Source organism: Maylandia zebra, linkage group LG12 (assembly GCF_041146795.1).
Source record: "Maylandia zebra isolate NMK-2024a linkage group LG12, Mzebra_GT3a, whole genome shotgun sequence".
In the NCBI taxonomy this organism is placed as follows: Eukaryota; Metazoa; Chordata; class Actinopteri; order Cichliformes; family Cichlidae; genus Maylandia; species Maylandia zebra.
In genome coordinates, this window is record NC_135178.1 from 6844727 (window position 1) to 6863551 (window position 18825).

Below are 18825 nucleotides of genomic sequence, written 5' to 3' on the forward strand. Positions count from 1 at the left end.
AAGGCAACACTGTGCAGTTAGCCTATTTTTTTTCAGGCAATATAATGCATCTGCATATGTGTGTAGAGATGTGTTTGGGTGTATTTATATAATCATAGTCAATGTTTTTTACTTTACAATCTACTCATAATTACAGGACATGAATGTAAAAACCTTTTATGGAAGGAAACTGCACTTTCTGTCCTCAGAAAGTGAGGGCAGTGAGCTTTCAGGGAGTGACAGTGAAGTAGTGGATCAGGTTTGAGGGACACTTAGGAGCTCAGGGGTCAGTTGGTAAAGTAACTGTGTCTGTGGTCGTGTATTACTTATTGTTGTTGGGGCACAAATTTGTTTACACACTCACATTGTGCGGTCTCGCAAATTGTAACACAGCAAAATCTCCAGTGTTAAATTAACACTAGAGAGTGTCTATATGGGTCCACTCCTCTGAGTGTTAAATACAACACTGTTGAGTGTTAAATGAACACTTTTGACAGTGTTATATGTTTAAAAGTAACCTAGTCACTTTTGAAGATTAACAATGACTGACACTGAGCAGTGCTGAAAATAACTCAAAATGTTAGAAATATTCCAGTTGTGATGGGAAGGGCCAGGATAAGTCTCCAGGAAATGAATGTAAGTTAATGTAATGTCCCCAAAAGGGATGGAAACACAACATGTGTGTGTGTGTGTTTGCGCACGATCATGGGGTTAGGGTCAAATGTTTGATGTATTTTGTCAAATTGTGTCAAATGTTATGATTGATATATTATTAGGGGCCCTAAAGCTCCCCCAAAATAAGGAGAAATGTTTTTTTTCCCAAAAAATTAAAAAGTCATGGAGTAGTAGGTTAAAAACAGTGAAAAACAAACAAACAAACAAACACAAAAACAACAACAAACAAATCACATTTTAAGAGATTAGAGGAAACTTTATATTGAAAACTCAAACTTCTTAAAAGAAACCGTCGCCCAAATTTCAGCCCTGGGGCCAAATCTAAAACCAGTTTTAATATATAAATACATAAATCTTATACACTAAACTGCAAAGAAGAAAACACAGTACTTTATTATCAGAAGACAATGCCTTGATTGTACATTCACAGCTGAAGTCAGTACAAAAACATTTGCGTGGGTGGGTGCCAGTCCCTTTGAAAAACATCACTGACAGCAAAGTGGTCCACTTTCTTTAAAAGTGTGTCCACTAACACATGATGTGAAGATATAGCTACAAGAAATTAAAAAATGACAGACGAATCAGATTACGGAAAATCTTAAAATAATAATAACTTTTTGTAAAAATGCCATTTGGCTCCTGGCCTAAAGAAATATTTGCTCACAGTGACGCTGCTTATACCAAGCACGCCAATTCCCCTAAACCAGTCGGTCCTTCACACCAATTGGTTCTTTGGAAATTTAAGCACATGGTTATCAGCGCTCAGTCGTGCATTCTGCAAACCGTCCTGGCTGTAAAACCTCAGAGATGACTCAACGTGGACTCATGAAGATTTCCCAACAGATTGTTTTCAGAATCACTGGATCGTATGACGTTTATAAGATCACTGAAGTGAGTAACGGAAAAGTACAGACTGAGTTTATGGATGGTTAAAAACTCGTCATCATTACTACATCCTAGAGTGTTCCTCCTCCACAGCTGCGTCACGCCACCAAAGACTAAAAGGCAATTATTAATTCTTGTCTTATGAAGAGTCTTACAGGACGCCCACGAAATTGGTTGCATAAAAATTTTGCTTAATAGTTTTGTGAGAAGCTGATGTCACACATGAATACTTTGGTTATGTCATATTTCTTTCACAGTGGGGGTGGAAAAAGAAGAAGAAAACTCCAGAAACAAATAGTCTCTTAATCAGTTATTCAATGTGAGAAACACGTATACAGAAATTATATAACAACTTCACACAGGTGCACAAATCCAGCGTTCAAAACAAGTTGAAAAAACAAACTGCAGCAATCCAGTGATGTTGTCAAATGTGACAGTGAACAGCTACCTCAGTACATTCATCCTCAGAGACACATTTGGTCCGTCTTTCAGGCAGAGAGCAGAGAAAAAACACTCTTGATTACAGTCTGTGTGGAAATGTGAAACACGTAACTAAGTAACAGCATGGTTTCTGCAGAACATTCACCCAAACACTCAACCTGCTTTGTGATGGTTATTTTGCTTTTTAAATAATGACCGTATCAAAAACTAATTAAAGCATGTTTATCTACCCTGACATGAATGAGACCAATCAGCTGACTTCCCCATAGAGACGGGCAGTGTTTAAAGGTACCCTTTAAAAAGAACAACCTTTGACATTGTTGGCTGTGGGCATGCTTGAGGAATACAGCCATTACTTTAGTGGAATGGATGGTACAAACAAAGTATTGATGGATTTGGGATCCTTGATGCTTTGGCTACGTAGGCTTGATGCACAGACCATAAAAAAATCTAAAACTGAGCAGCAGCAGTAGCAAGGACATGTTTTTAAATTCTTATTTTGCTAAATGACAATAACGGATTTTAATCACACTGTGTTTAGAGGACTTCAGTGGCCATCAGGACAGAGCGAATGCTCATGTTGTCTGCTCTGAGGCTGGAGAACAGGGATTCCTAGCAGTAATTCAGATGTGTTGAGAAGTACAGACCCCCAGTAGGCAGATCTCCTTCAGCTGATAGTGCTCTGCCTTTGAACATTCCAGCAGGTGCCACTACTTTCCTGCCTAATCCAGGTCCATGATGTGCTCGGCAACAATGTCCATGGCTGCCGAGGCCTTGATGGAGCTCCCTGCTGAGCCAGAGTCCACAAACATCTGTGGTATGTCGCTCCCAAAGTAGATTTTGCTGTTGGCTGCGATGGCCTTGTATTTCATCAGCTGCAGGTACTCTGGTGTTAGCTTGAGCTGTGAGAGGGAGCGACAGGATTCCAGTGAAGGAAGGTAATTTTGCAGCCCACATTTGTCAACCACAATATGTGTTTGTGTCTTTACCTTATTGGCCTCAGCCGCTCGCTGAGACGTGTAGAACTCTGCATCAGCCTTGGCTTTCTGCCGGGCCAAGAAAGCACCGTCTATGAACCACAAACACAAACTCATATGAATCATTAGCGGCATGGCAGTTTAACAAAAACTCTACCGTAGGCGTCAGAGAGCGGGAAGCTGGAGGATTTTCTGCAAATATGTATTTGACCCAACCGCTAACTCCCAAATGCAGCAGCCAAAACAAATGCCCTTGGAAAAGAGCAAACATGTGGCAGTACTTACTGCTGAGTTTTACACTTTCCATTATCAGATTTATAAAACTGTACCTGTACCGTACTCACAATGCAGTTCACTTGATGGATACATTCATTTTAGAGATCAAAGAAATAGGATCCCTTTAAAATTTAAACAGAATACTTTAAAAATGAGCCCAGTAAATTAAATCAAGTCATTCTTATGAAATCATTCTGTTTTAATAAAAGTGCATTTGTATGAAACACTGACGTCAGACATTCACTGGCCACTTTGTTAGGTACACCTGTTCAACTAGACATTTAAACTAATGAGCAGTCAGCAGAAAATCTGTGTATTTGCATGTAATCGAGTCGACCTGCGGTTCAAAGCGAGGATCAGAATGATGATATAAGTGACTGCATGTGCTCTGAGTATTTGAGAAACTGCTGGGATTTTCCCCACACAAGCATCTCTTGTGTTTACAGAAAATGGTTTGAAAATATCCAGTAAGCCTCAGTTATCTGGGTGAAAATGCCATCAAGAGAATCGCAAGACTGATTTGAGTTGATATGAAGGCAACAGTATATCAAATAACAACTTATACCCAATATCCAGGGTATGCAGAGGAGTATTTCAAAACACAGAGCATGTCCAGCCAAGATATCTGCATCTGGGCTACAGAAACAGAAGACCACACTGGGTGTCACTCCTATCAGCTAAGAACAGAAAGCTGAGGCTAGACGATTAGAAAAATGTTGCCTGGTCTGATGAGGCTCCATTTCTGCCACCGCATTTGAATAGCAGGGTCAGAATTTGGCAATAACACAGTAAAAGCATGTCTCCCTCCTACATTGTATCAATGGTTCTGACTCATGCTGGTGATGAATGAATCGTTTCTCCTCGCTGAATGCAAAGCACCACAATCGCTCCTCTTTCTTCTTCCTTCACTGCTGGATACAAACCTTCAATCTCAGAGATTCTTTTTTCCGTTTCCTTCTCCATGACTTTCTGTCCAAACTTGATTTCTGCAACTTGAGCCACTTTCTCAGCCTCTACAAAAAACAAAACAAAACCCCAAAACATCCAAGCATGTTAGCACGTTGAGTGCAACTAACTCCGAACAAAGCGCTCTCAACACGACAGTCTCGCTTCAGTTTCTCACCTATCACCGCTTTAATCCTCTCCGTCTCTGCCTCCTTCTCCACAACCTTCTGTGTCTGCTGGGAGATCAGCAGCTTGGTCTTCTCGCTCTCCCTGCGAACATGTTAAAGAGCAGTTAATAAAAAAACAAAACAAAACAAAAATGCTTTAACTGAGAGCTACATGTGACTTCTGTGTGCAAGCTTGACTTTGGGAGCTGCTTGCTGCCGGATGTCTGTGGTTTGTTTCAATATTAACTTCCACAGAAATCAACATCATTACCAAAGAAGCTCCAAGGTTTGTGGAAGGGCATGACACAGCACTCAGACACTGGCAAAGGAGCTCAACCCTGCGTCTGCCCCCACAACTTTCCAAACCTTTATCTCAAATCTGTTATTCTGGCATCCAAACCACATCTTGCAGCAAAACCTGCACACTAATTCTCTGTTTTACCTTCAGCCTCAGAGGAGCCACTAGTGTCCACTCAGGAGACTAATGACTAATGCCTTTCCCACAGACTGGACTGCCTTTTGTAACACTATGATCTCAAGTTTCAAATTCACAATGTTTTTATTACTGTCCAGAACAAAAACCAAAACGAAGTCTGTCGTGGAAACAAAACTGAAAGAAACACGTGAATCGAAGATCTAATTACCCTCCACAAACAGCAGTTATAGAGGAAAACAGGATAAAAAGCCTGACTTCCTGTGCTGCTGTCTAAACAAAGTACCAGAAATACAGATGCTACTGCCTCCCACAGGTCAGAAAGGTACTTTAGTGACCGAATCTAACAAAGTGAAAGTAGCGATACTGGAGACTTATTTAAAAAGGAATCAGTTTATTACAAGAGACTAGATTCTTATCAAGCTGTCGAAGTACACAGCTCACTGTTGTGGCTAGTGTGAACATTTCTTCATAATTTTACGCATGCACACATGCACTCATGCATGCATGCATACACTCTTTGCTTAAATAGATGTGAGTTACTGCAGAGCCCTTGGCTAGAGCCGTTTCCCTTCTGGGTCCAGTTTTTCCATGACTGCATCAACGAGTTGAAAAAAACGTTGGTTTTAATCCGTGCAGCTTTTTAACTCTTCCACACACATCACTGCTTAACCAAGAACCTCCACTTTTTAGAAGGTCAGAAAAATAAAACTCACTTTTTTAGGCTCCCACCCAAAAAGTTTTATCAATCGAACTCCTCAGCAGCACAAGCTTGTTTTGGCTGCTCCCTTATTCAGAAGCGCCACGGCAGGTAGAGCCCCATGTTTGAGTTGGAAGACTTGGATGCTTCACAGCTCTACGGTGTATCAACACATTTGCCTTTCATAAGAAACATCACTGAATAGAGAATCAGATCAGAGGTGTTGTGTCAGAAAGAGCATCTGGTGTGTAAAATTAATTTAAAAAAATAAAATAAATTAATGAGACGAATCAAAAATGTTGCGTTTCCGTTGTAGTGACCACATGTGAATAAGAGAGGAGCTCCCAATAAAACTCAGAGCTTCAGCACTGCTTTCCCTCCACTCACAGGTTGATATGAATGCTGTACCTACATCGGGGCAAAAATAGCTGATTTACTGCTTATTCTACCTCCGTTCTCTCACTTATGGCCAACATAGAAACCACAGTTTCTATTTTGTCAGTATGCACAACATGGGCGTCTGAGTGCCGTAAACTTTGTAAGAACCTGAAGGAAAGCAGCAAACAAGTCCACGAGCACACCGATGATTTTTTTTGTGACCACTCAGCCTGTCCATGTGACACCAAACACACACGCGTCCTTCACACAGACTCCAAGTGGACAACAGCTCACCTGTGCCGTCTGTAGGAGCGTACACCACCAGCATGAGGTCAAGAGTTCAGTTGTGTGTTTTTTCTTTTAGTTGTGCTGGTGGCAGTGGGTCACAGTTACACAGTTTTCCATGTAGTAATGAAAGAATATAGAAATCTGTTTGAATGTCGTGCTATGGAATGTTTAACAAATGTAGTGAGTAAGTGATGGTGATCACATATGCAGGTCTACACATGATGTTCTGCTCTGATGGATTTAGGGTCATTATTAATGTGATGATTTAAAGTAGTTTGTTTTAAGGTCAGAGTGAATGTGGGTGCTCACTTCACTGCTTTGGATCTTCTGCTACATGTTCACACACAACAGATCTCTGTGAATTATTCACTTTTCTACAGTTGCGTTGAATGTTTGCCATCGCCTCGCATAAAGAGCTTAAAGGATCTTCATTTAAGCATGCTTTCCCAGTAAGACAAGTCAGAGTTACACATAGTATTGTGTAATAGAGTAAATGCACCCACAGGTAACAAAGACCAGATGACTAAGTACCATCTAAATTCTGTCCGTTATGTAACAACATATGGGCGTCCATGGAAGACTTAAGTGTATTAAATTATTTAATTTCAAGTTATTTTTTTATATTCTTCTCATTCAGTCCTTATAAACATCCCCAAAGGAGAAGTCTAGAAGAATCATATTATTTTTTCCTCCCCATTTCATATTCCTTGTGGAATAATTAGAAGAAAAACAAATCAAAAAACAAAACTCACATAAGCTCGTAGTTCCGGCGAATGCTCTCTGGGATGTTGGGCTTTGTGACACGGACCGCCTGTGGATAAACGGGACAGAAAAAACATTCAGATGGAATGCAACGACCAACAAGACCATAAAAAGAGCTTTTTACCACCAGAGAAGCTCCTGCTGGAGAGGAGCCCAGGCCCAGTGAAGTCCTGTTTAAGAACTCTCAACCGAAACTGTTATTTCAGCAGTTCCTGTTGATTTAGAGTAACCATGTGTGGAGGAGTAAAGCCCAGTGAAGACCTTAACACTCCGGACTGACACATGGCTACACTGATGAGTGCAGTGAGGAGGTGAATTAACAGTGGGGAAGAAGAAAAAAAAAATCATCAGGCTCCCTTGTAACTTTAAAGAAACACTGTTTTGTGATTTGATCCAAACTATGGGAGAGAGCCTTTGTAAATCAATTTTATGGACTGAAGACTGGGTTTAATTAGGCTAAAATTATCATGTGTAAATGATTACAAATGTTCCTCTCTGTCGCCTCATTTGAGCTTTCCCTTTATTAGAACAAGAAAACATTTGGCACTTTCCAAAGGAATGATTCAGAGTCAGACCCCCTGCCATCCAGATATTCAGTCAGCATTCAAGATCAGAAAAGGTCGACAGAGGATGAATAATAACGCCCCTCAGGGAACTTCACCTAAACTGAAAGTGAAAGCATCCAAGCTAAAAAGACAACACAAAGCCTCTAGTGTCTTTTTTATATAATATGTGTACTCTAAAAACATTAAAATCAGGTTTGGGGTTGGACCAATCCGAACGTCTCGGAATAACTAAATTCAATCCTTTATAATAAATATCTACAGGTCAGAATTTGATTCACAAATGTGAACCATGTATTGCATTTTGTTTGACTCAGACAGCTCAGTTGTATAATAAACTAGTGTTTCATTTCCCAGACGAACTGTAATTTCTGTTGCATCAGTAACCTAGGAATAACTCTCGTTGGTGCTCTTGGCAACCGTTAGAGGACACAGACACCACTCTAACATGTGTCCAGCAACAAAAACAAGGAGAAAGCTAAAGCAGCACAAAGGCTGGAAGTGAGATTGAACATCTGGCACTGACTGTTTTTCGGAGGAGTTCTAGCTGCACCAGCATGATTACATTTTGCTTCTTCTACAGAGTAAGCAAACAAAATGAAGATCTTAGGAAGGTTAAGCAACAGCAATTTTAAAACGGCTGACAGATCTACAGTCAGGCCTTCTTTATAATGTAAATAAACTCTTTTAACCAAGTTATCTTATCAACACAGTCTTACTCAGTCACAAAGGTATGCTAATTAACAAGGCATGCAGAGACTAAAGCCACAGCTTCCACTTTAATGAAGACATAATAACATACAGTCCTGGTCAAATGTTTAAGACCACTTGAATGGCAACAACAACAAAAAAAATATTTTGCATGTTTGGATCTTAACAAGGTTCCAAGCAGAGCTTCAACATACAAGGTGAAATGGGAGTGGGACCAAACATTTTTTGGAGCATGCAATTTATTAAAAACAAAGCTTAAACTGAAACAGGCTGTTTTACAGCTGATCAAAAGTTCAGGACCACATGCTTTAAAAGGTCAAATCTGTGCAAAAATGTGGATTCATTGTCATTTTCTGTCAGATAGTCACACTGTCATGACTGTCTCATGGCTGTCCGTCAAGACACTGGATCCTCAGCCCAAATTAAGGCTGTTACCGGTGCCGACTGCAGCCCCATAACCATCAGACGGCATCTGAGACTGAAGGGCGTCAAAGACAAAAAATGTCTTCAAAGGCCTCGCCTCCTTGAACGCCACAAAACTAACTGTTTGGACTTTGGAGGAGAGCACCAAACATGGGTCAGTAAAGTTGGAAGAACATTTTCTTCTCTGCTTTTTCCTTCAGTGGAACAATGAAGCTTGAGGAGGTGCAGGGGTATCAAACATGTCCAGATGTCACAGAGAGCATCCCTCATGACTGAGGGCCCTCGTCTTTGTGTTAACGCCTGTGTTTTTCACCAGGACAACGCTACAGTACACAATGACTGCAGGACAAGGGACTTCTTCCAGGATAATAACATCACTCTTTTGGACCATTCTGCTTGTTCCCTTGATCTAAATCCAATTGAGAGCCTTTAGAGATGGATGGCAAGTGAAGTTTACAAAAATGGACAACAGTTCCAGACAGTAGATGCCCTTCATGCTGCCGCCTTTGTCTTCATCTACCACTTGGTGAAATGGTCCCACTCACCTCATGGAAACACTTGCATTAAGCATACCGCAACTGATTTTTGAAGTGAAAACAAAAACGGTGGAGCTGCTCATTACTGAGTTCATGTTTGGAACTTTTGAGGGGCTTGCAGGGTTTTTTGGAGGTGTGATCCTAAACTTTTGATCAGCTGTAAAACAGCCTGTTTCAGTTTAAGTGTTTTTTTTTTCTCAATATATTGCATGCTCAAAAAATGTTTTGTCACACTCCCATTTCTTCTTGTTGCATGTTGAAGCTCTACTTGGAAACGTGTTAAGATCCAACCATGCAAAATATGACTTTTTAACATTTTTCAAGTGGCCTTAAACTGGATCGGGACTGTATGATGAGACATTATGATAAGAAATCACAATGTGGATCACAATGTTAGCATAATATAAGTTGACTGATCCAGAGCAGGTAATGTTTCCATGTACATGATGTACATGGAACAGAGTCTGAGAGAGGACAGAGGAATATGCAAACCTGTAGAGCTGTGTTTTACTATACTGTAGTATGAGTATATGTTGGAGCAGTAAGAACTGCACATTACTACAAATGACCATGCACTTAATTAGTAATGTAGAAAAACTTTTTAGACCTGATTTCTAAGTCTGGTCTAGACTTTAAGGCTCAGTAGGGTTTATTGGTATTCAAAGGGTGTACCCGATCATGCATTCCCCATTATCTCTCATTGAGTCTTGGGTTTTGTCGAGTCAGCTAATGCAAAGAAAGCCCTGCTGTGTGGTACACCCTGTGCTGTCAGCAAACTGGAACTGACAAAGCTTTGACCTCATATTTACAATCACACTGAACTTCATTCTGGCCTGGGGTCTGTCTGATCCTCTGCCTTTACCTGAATGATAAGTCCAGGCGCCATGTTTGTTAGATCCTCTTGTAGCGTCAACTTCAGATTTTCATCAATTTGGTCTGTGGCGGAAAAGTGTGCAAAAAAGGCAGGTAAAGATGAAAAGCTCTGAAACACTTCTGGCTCTCCAACTGTTAACAATGGCCCCCTGAAGCCCCCGCGCCCCTCACCAAACAGGCCGATGTAGACCTCCTGCAGAGAGTGAACGCTGCAGAACTGGTTGAGTTCGTGGTGAACTTTGTTGAATATCAAGGCTTTGTCATAGTCTGCAGTGAAGTTCCTCACTATGTCATACACTGTAGAGATAGAAGTTTTAAAAATTACATTTTTATATATGGAGTTACAGCTGTCCCGATGATATTAGGATAAACACACTGTGTGGCGAAACGCTGAAATTACCCGCCGATGGAATGAGGTAGTTCACCACTTCTATGCGATCAAAGTAAATCATCACTCCTCCACTGAAAACAGAGACAAAAAAGCAGCATATCATTCAAAAGCTTTTACCCAAACACCAGTGTGAACTGACAGGGGCTATTTTTTTGGTTGTTCAGACACACGTTGGTGAACCTCTGATCCCTGCAGCGTTGGAGGTTGTGTGTGGGAGTCTCTATTGTGTCATGATAAATGCTGAGTTTAATAAGGCTCGAAACCACATCCAAAAACAGCAAACTAACCTTGTTCCACATGGTACGTTCTTCACTTCATCTGTCTGCAGCGTCGTCTACGAGATAAAGATCACATATTCGACATGTTGTTTTTCAACACTTCAAACTCCTTTTATTGGTTCCAACATGCTAATAAAAACACTCAACCAGTAGGACTCAGAGGAAACACAGCAACAGGACATCACATTGTAATTATATACCAGTGCAGCACCACAGAGAGCCTGACCAACATCTCAGTCTGGAATCATTTTGTTTCTCCTCGTAAGCCTAATTAATGTGGTCTTAATTCTAAATACGTGGAGATCATTCCCTGCTAATATCAGGACTCAAGAGCACTCCGTATACACATGATGAGATGTGGTCCTGCAGTCTTTGTCTTAACATTACAGAAGATTCAAGATTCAAAGTGTTTATTGTCATGTGTCACAAGAGAAAGGGCATTTCTCTGTGCAATGAAATTCTTTCTTTGCTGTCCACCCACAGATGCCAATTAATATATACAATTTGCCTCAACACGGGAAACCTCACCCGGCCCGGACACGGAAAGGATTGACAGATTGATAGCTCTTTCTCTACAATAGAAATAGAAAATATAAATACAAATAGTACAAATAAATAAATGAAGACAGAAATGGAGACAAAATATGGAGGATGGAGGATGACTTGGATGGAAGGATGGGATTATTTAACAAGAGTAATGGACATTTTTTGGTTGTACCACCAAATAACCCCAACTAACAGTCTTTTTGGAAATCATCGTGATGCCACAGTGAATTTGACCTCTAACCTTTTGGACGTAAAAGGGCATCACTTCATCAGTCATAGTCAAAATGTCCTTTGTGAGGTCACTGAGCCCTCAGTGACCTGTGACCACCAAATTGTAATCAGCTCCACCTTCAGTTCAACTCGATGCTTGTGCCAAACATTCCATTAATCCCTAAGATATCATGTTCACAAGGAGGAATGATGAATTACGCCTCCATTCACAGCTGTCATACGCACTCCCCAAAAATGGAAAGAATACACTGCTCAGTGTTTCTCAGAAATATTTATTCTATATCTTTCAGGACGTAGACCGCTATCTCTGCATCATATTTCTGTCTATGCACAGTCATGCAGAAAATAAAGCGCACCCTCTTTCAGTCCCAAAGCTTCATACATAAGGACACAATAAAACATTGATCTGGTCCTGTTCATGCATGTGACATCATTGGGGTCATTGTCCTGCTGCATGACACAATTTTGGCCGAGCTTAAGCTGTCAGACAGATTTGACCCTATGATACTAGGATAGCAAGGTGCCCAGGTCCTCAGCCCCCCACCACCGTGCTAATATGAGGTGTTTTTCTGATATGCTGTGTTTGGTTTTCACCACCTGTGGCACTCTGCATTACATCTCCACTTAAGTCTCATCTGTCCAAAGGACATTTTTCCAAAAGTCTTGCGGTTTGTCCAGTTTCTTGGAACAATATGATTATTACTGAGCTACAAACAGAACGATAACATGCATGCAAAGGCTACCAAAACCATAACCCCCTTGCTAGAAGCAATAATGTTTCACAAATACAGTGGTTTACCTCAAAGCAATTGGGCTGTATGGAAAACAAATAATATCCATGCCCCTAGCTACTAAAGCCAAAACAAAGACAGAACTCAACCTGATAAGTTACTTCAGCTTTAACAAGAAACTCTTGATTACCATCAGCTGCATTCAAACCACTAATTGCATAAAACTGCATTTTCATTTTTCCCCAACGACTGCAGGTAGTAGCTTGTAGCTAAATCTGATACAAAGCATCTTTGCTTTGTTTATGATTAGCGTATTTTGCAGCCAGTCCCTGAAAAGAAAGAAGAGATCAAGAATCAAGAATGAACAGTGTATGAAAACATTCTGTAGAGACGAGTGTCTGGATCTGAAAAGAGAAGCTTCTCTCCTACAGGGCTACAAGAAGGGTGGACACTGACAGCAGAGACCGAGCTCCAGTTACCTGAAGCGTCTGGTTGTAGCTGCTGCTAAAGGTGGCCCAACTTGCTGTTAAGGTCATGGAAGTGATTAATGTTTAACAAAATTTGGCTTCACCGTGCTAATCTTTACTCAGACTGCTTTTGTTTTAAACGCAATACAGTTTGAAGATATAACAACTTAGTGTGAAGCTAAACAAAGAGCTTTTCATGTGTCTAATATATTTTCCCATCTTACGTTGCAAGTACACTGTAATCTTCTGGGAGCGGGCCATATAATGGCTTAACCATGCCCACTTATATTTTACAGTAGAGGAGACACTCCTCTGCACACACCTTTTGAAAGTTATGTTTAAACAGTGATTGAGAAAGAAAGAAATCATTTACACTTGGCTTATATGGTCACATAAGACTTTGGTGGTATTTTTTCATAAGTTTGCATGGGGAGAACAATCCTCCTCACATGGATATTCATTCAAAGAAAAGAACAATTGAACAACAGAACATCCAGCATTCACATCATCACTCCATAATACAGCCCACCCCATGGAAAGCACAGCATATTTATGACGCAAGGTAAGGAAATATTGTTTGTTTTACTGCAAAATCACCGTGAAATTGTTTACTTTTGTGTTACCAATAACAGTATGACATTAATAATATTTATACTCTTTTTATTTATTTTGTATCCCACAGACAAAATGTGACATAAAGCGAGTAATGTTCAGATTATTAACCTGAGAGTTCCAATAAAAGGACCGGCATGACTCACCTGCACAGACTTGTATGTGGTGATGAAAGGAAGCATAAGATGGAAACCAGGACCGCTCGTGGTGGTCAGGAGAGCCCCTCCCCTGTGTGACACACAGTTAGAATCAGTAAAATCATTAAAACAGAAAACTTCCAACCTCAAATTAGAAACATCAACCTAGAAATTTTCCAGGCTTCAGAGGACTCATTTGTGTAAAGAGCTCCAATTAAACAGGAAAAATATGCAATGAACCAATTATTTACTGCATGTCCATGCAAGTGATGACATCAAAATATCCTGAAGCTAAGATGGCTTATAATAGCTAACAGCTGGTAATTACAGTGCTCACCGTGGGACAGACAAGATGCTAAAAGCAAAGTGATCTGAAGCAGGTGCTTGATTCTGGAAAGTTGTGCAACAGAGGAGTGTAACGCTAATCTCCCACATAACAAGTAAAACAGCTCACCTGTAGTAAACTCCAGTGTGCCCCTCATCAATCTTGTGCACAGAGGCCAACAGCGCTGCTCCACCAAGAGCAGCAATTATTGAGAATACGGCACCCCACTGTGCCATCCTGGCAAGAAGACAGGAGAGACAGCATGTGAAAATAATGAGCAGATGGAGCTTCTCTTCTGGTGTTTTCACACCGACGGTCCTAATTACAATCAAATGCTCACACAATCATCCAGCTACATGTCGCAGAACAACTGTCTATCCTGCCAGCGGGCCACAAAGTGCAGCAGTAACACACTGGAGCTTCCTTCTACCTCACTGGTTTATCTCCTCTCAGCTCAGGCTTAGCCAGACATCAGCTGTGACCTTGTCACACTTAAAGAGGATTGAGCACCGTTGGCCTAGAGACAGCTCAACGCATTGCCACTTAAGAAAACACGTGCAAATGGTCAGAACGCGAGCCAACAAACTCAAACGCGCCATGGAAGTAGCAACAAAAAATTTTTCCAAGCAAAAAGTTGAATTTGACATTTAAGCTGACAAGCAGCTGACTTCAATAACTTCAAAAGTCCTAACACATCGGAAAAAAACCAAACAACAGCATCCTGGTCTGTTCATAGATTTTTAGTCGATTTGTAGTTTTAATGTGCAACATCTGTCGCCAAATGAATGAAGACATGTTCTTGGCTGGCTGGTGTTTAGTCCATTTTTGTTTGTTTGGTTTTTTTAAACTGGAGTATACTGAGCTCGTTTGTCACTGAGTGACAGTGATTCAGAAATTGTTCTCCAGGCTTCCCGAAGGAGATTCAAACTCCTTCTTTCGATGTTTCTGCCTTTTGTTCAGTTTCCTGTTATGTTGATCCCACACTGCTTCAATAAAATTTGGATTCATCACTCCTTAAGGCCTGTTATCACATATTTTCAGTCCAGTCCTTGCGTAATTTGGCAAATCTCTGTCTTTTCTCCCCGTTTCCCTTCCTTCAGAATGGCTTTGACAGCTACCCTCTCACTGAGATCATTTCTGATGCGACCTCAGCAAAGAACTGGTGGGATCAACAAAAGGGCCCCAAGTCCTGTTTCAGGTCTTTGGAGTTTTTCCTATTTCTGAGGAACATAACTTTCATATTCTGCTCATCTGCATTAGATAGTTTTTCAGGCCTGCTACTTAATCTACTTAATATTTTGTCCTCTGTTTCAGCCAATAGTTCTTTGTGCCTGTAAAACTGTTATCTTTGTCATTTCTCATAGATGTAACTAAACAAATGAGAACTTATGATGACTTGTTGTGACACGCTGCCAGTAACAAAGTGACAAAAGGCAAGAGTTCAATATAGTCTCTGCTCAGTTGTCTGTTAGGTGCAGAAACAACACTGGTTCATCCCTTGAGTTTTCTGCTCAATTGATTCAAGAGTTAAACGGATTAACCAAAAAAGAACAAAAAAAAGAGAGAGAGAGAGTTTTCTGTTCAGCTCCACCCCCGAGTCTTCAGATCCAGTTTGGAAACATGGTGATAGCTAGTAATGTCAGCTTCACAACAAGACGACACCAACTAGCGAGTGACATAATTAGTTCATTAGCTCTACAGTCTCTGGTTTTAAACTGTGTTACAAATTAATCTCCCCTCCAGTGGTTGTGGTTTTCCAAGTATGACAAGTTGTTTCTGTCTCTACACGCTCAAGCTGTTTCTACAGGATCTTATTTGTGCTGGAACCATTACAGCATGAGAAACAACACCACTCATTTTACTGATGTCAAAAAAATCAATGTCTACAGGTTACAGCATGTGGAGGAAAGAAGGCTGGATTCAAACTTACTGATGTGCTGCACACCACTTCTTTCTCAACAGGGCAGTGTTCAGGTGTGTTAATACTAATTAGATATTTAGATATATTAATATAGGATAGATTTCTATATCCACTTGTGGTCAGATGTTTCCATAAAATCATTATGAGCATGAATGTCATTGTAATTTTGTGTTTTTAATTATTTTATTTGAACTGTTCTTTTTCTGGGGTGGAAGATTGCACAGTACACATCTTAAGAGAAAAAAAAAGAAAAAAAAAAGTGTGGTGCACACGTTATTTTTATTTTGGACTTTCTCTAATCCACGAGGCTCACATGTATATACAGGCACAAATTTACACATACAGGCCTGCTTGTATTTGATTTAATGTCTTAAGTAGCACCAACAAGCTTTGATATTTGACCACTTTTCTTGGCAGAATTGGTAGAGTTCACTAAATTGTTAGGCTTCCCGGCACAGACTCGGCTTTTAAACACAGTTTAAAGTTTCCATACTTGAGGTCGAGGCTTTGAGAAAACTATTCCAGAGCATTAGTGCTAGCCTGTTTTATCCGTTCTAAAACAAGTTTTAATGTGTGTTTGGGATCACTGCTCTGTTTCAACACACAGTTGTTGTTACGGTTCGGCGTTGGCAGTGTATTGTTTTAGGCGTTTTGTTTTGGCGTGACTGTTATGTGTTTCCTGTTTTACTTTGAAAGTCTGTGTTATCTTAGTGTTCAGTTTACGTTTCCTTGTCTCGTCAGGTCTAATTTGCCCCAGCTGTGTTTCCCTCCTGTGGTCCATTCCCTAATTGCTCCTTCTATGTATTTAAGCCCTGTGTTTCTGTATGTCATGGTCGCGATCTTCCCCCCCCCCGTTGTAAATAGTTTGGCGCCTTGTGTTTGGTGATGTAAATAAATGTCGTATCTTGCTTTAAATGTCGTTTTGGGATTATTTTTGTGGAAGCCCGTATTAGTTTTTTCTCGGGTGTTTTTGCCTTATTTTTATTTTCCTGCGTTGCACCCCGGTTGCCTAGGCCGGGGTGTAACAGTTGTGTACAACTATTAAACATCTAGCTGCTAATTTGAGTTGGAAAATTTGGAGTTAGCCCCCTTTCTTCATTACTCCATCCACTTTGTGCAGTGTTCCAGTAACAGGGCAGCAAAACAGCCCAAGAACATGATGTCACCACCATTCTTGGCAGCTGGTTCAGAAGTTTTTAAATCCTTGCCTTGACCACTTCAAACATATATTTTGTCACTGTGCTCAAATAACTAAATCTTGTCCTTATCTGACCCTAAAACTTTTCTCCAGAAGGCATTTGGCTTGCCCATGTGGACAGCTGCAGATTTCAGTGAAGCTTACAGGCGTTGATTTGGGAGCATCACTTCTGTCTTGGTCGACATCCTCTCAGTACATGATGATGTAAAACTGGCTTCACTGGTATTCCTGCAGTTTCTGGATCATGGCAGGCTTGAGTCTTAGTAGTTCCTGAACACCCCATTATGAATTTACTCTCATCTGTGGGGTAACAATTTGCCAAGGTCTGGAAGAAGACTCCAAGTGGTGAAACGTGTGAATAACTCCACCTACGTACAGACCATCCCAAATTGTGAAATTCTCCTCCTTAGATCTGCACCGTGCTCCTGGAACTGTCTCATTGTGCTGAGTACCGGCGAATACAGTCAGTGCTGTCAAATAAATCTTTTGGCAAAGATAACATACCAGTCATGAGGACTAAATTAAAAGTCCTTGGCCTTGTCGAGTTAAAACAAATTGTAGAACTTTTGGCGCCATTTATGGAAATATCTAAGTGAGCGTATGATGTATTTGAGCCTGCATGTACACTCTTGACCTTGTGTGGATCAACGAAAATCCCAAATAAATTTAAATTTGTGGACCCAACCCTTGTTTTCATACGATCATTAAAGCTGACTGTACAACCATTTCACACTAACAGCTCACTGAAAACTCCAAATTGCATCCAACACATTTATGCCCATGCTGAGTGTGTCTAAACTTGTGACCACAACTGCAAACTTCCTGTTGACTAACTTGACCTGATGGAGCTAGATATGGAGCCATTTCAGCTTTGCTTAGTAAAGATTTGCAGAGATGTAATCTGGTAACCCTGCTAACTCAAATGGCTTTTATAAATACAATACTTAAAAACATATGGAGAGCTATAATCCAATTTTGATTTCTCTACTGATCTACAACCTTTTGGTTTTTAATATACAATAGTGTTGGATATATTTATTAACGCTGCAAACTTTAAAAACAATGAAACTGGGTTTGCTTCCAGTATTAAACGTTTAAAACAAGTTGTGTGCACTGCTTCCTCAAATAAACGAACACACCACCATTGCAGCATTTCAAAGTTCAAGTTAACGTTGGATTAAATTTAAAACACACTTAGGCGAAACATGTACGCCGAATAAAAGGAAAGACCCTAAACATCTGACTGTAGCATGAAAATTATTAAAATGGGACAGCCACGTACGACATACAACTAAACCAAATGAAAAAATCCAAATATTTGAATGGGATTCAGATTCATGGGCTTCGTGGCTTAGCAACAGCGGGATATAAGTTGTTACATTATTGCTGCCCCACAGAAAGGAGCCTCTTTCAGTGGCAGACCTTATCAAGATGTCTCAACCTTCACTTGAGTGTCCGTTTTAAAAGCTTAACACGAGGCCAAACACTAAATCATGTTTAGCTAACACTGCTAAGTAAAACAACCTTAGCCAGTCTCTTTTCTTCTAACATGCTAGTGGCATGTGAAACGGCGATGGTACATAGTTTAAATATGCAGGAAGGCACATTTCGGTAGCTCAACAACATCTTACCTGTAGTTTCTGCTAAGATGACAGCAACACAAATAAGAAACACCTCCGGTACTTTCTTTTTCGTTTTCCTTTTGACTGTGCGGCATCTTTTGCTTTTTTTACTTGCGCCCTCTGGCGGACAGCCAGCAAACCGCATGTCCCTCACTGAGCCAGAGCTATCTACGGGGTCAAGTTGAAGATGCAGTTTTGTTTTGTTAGTGTTGTAGGGCAGATGATTTACTGTGTGCACCACAGTTTTAACCTCCTAAGACCAGAACTCTTCCACGGCATGCATTTTTAATTTCTCTTTGATATTTGGGCATATTGGATATAAAAACAAAGAATTACCAGATTTATTTATTTATT

The 18825-nt window shown here is 40.4% G+C and overlaps 1 protein-coding gene across 1 annotated transcript; it reads right to left on the bottom strand.

Moving 5' to 3' along the window:
* Positions 1 to 1022: 1022 nt before the first annotated feature.
* erlin2 (ER lipid raft associated 2) lies at positions 1023 to 18597 on the bottom strand. The gene is made up of 12 exons (XM_004567290.5): positions 18481 to 18597; positions 13860 to 13967; positions 13415 to 13496; positions 10691 to 10737; positions 10413 to 10474; positions 10184 to 10309; positions 10002 to 10075; positions 6897 to 6955; positions 4357 to 4448; positions 4157 to 4246; positions 2970 to 3049; positions 1023 to 2882 (listed from the first exon to the last, which is right to left on the bottom strand). The coding sequence occupies exons 1-12, from the start codon at positions 18564 to 18566 to the stop codon at positions 2703 to 2705; spliced, it is 1086 nt and encodes a 361-aa protein (XP_004567347.5). The 5' UTR covers positions 18567 to 18597; the 3' UTR covers positions 1023 to 2702.
* Positions 18598 to 18825: the final 228 nt, after the last annotated feature.

Excerpts from the sequence above, each read along its gene's own strand:
- erlin2 (XM_004567290.5), bottom strand. The coding sequence starts at position 18,566 with ATGCCGCACAGTCAAAAGGAAAACGAAAAAGAAAGTACCGGAGGTGTT. Across the intron at positions 10,310-10,412 it reads CTACCTCATTCCATCGGCGG|TGTATGACATAGTGAGGAAC; the intron begins GTAATTTCAGCG and ends CTATCTCTACAG. Across the intron at positions 4,449-6,896 it reads CGCCGGAACTACGAGCTTAT|GGAGAGCGAGAAGACCAAGC; the intron begins GTGAGTTTTGTT and ends ACATGTTCGCAG.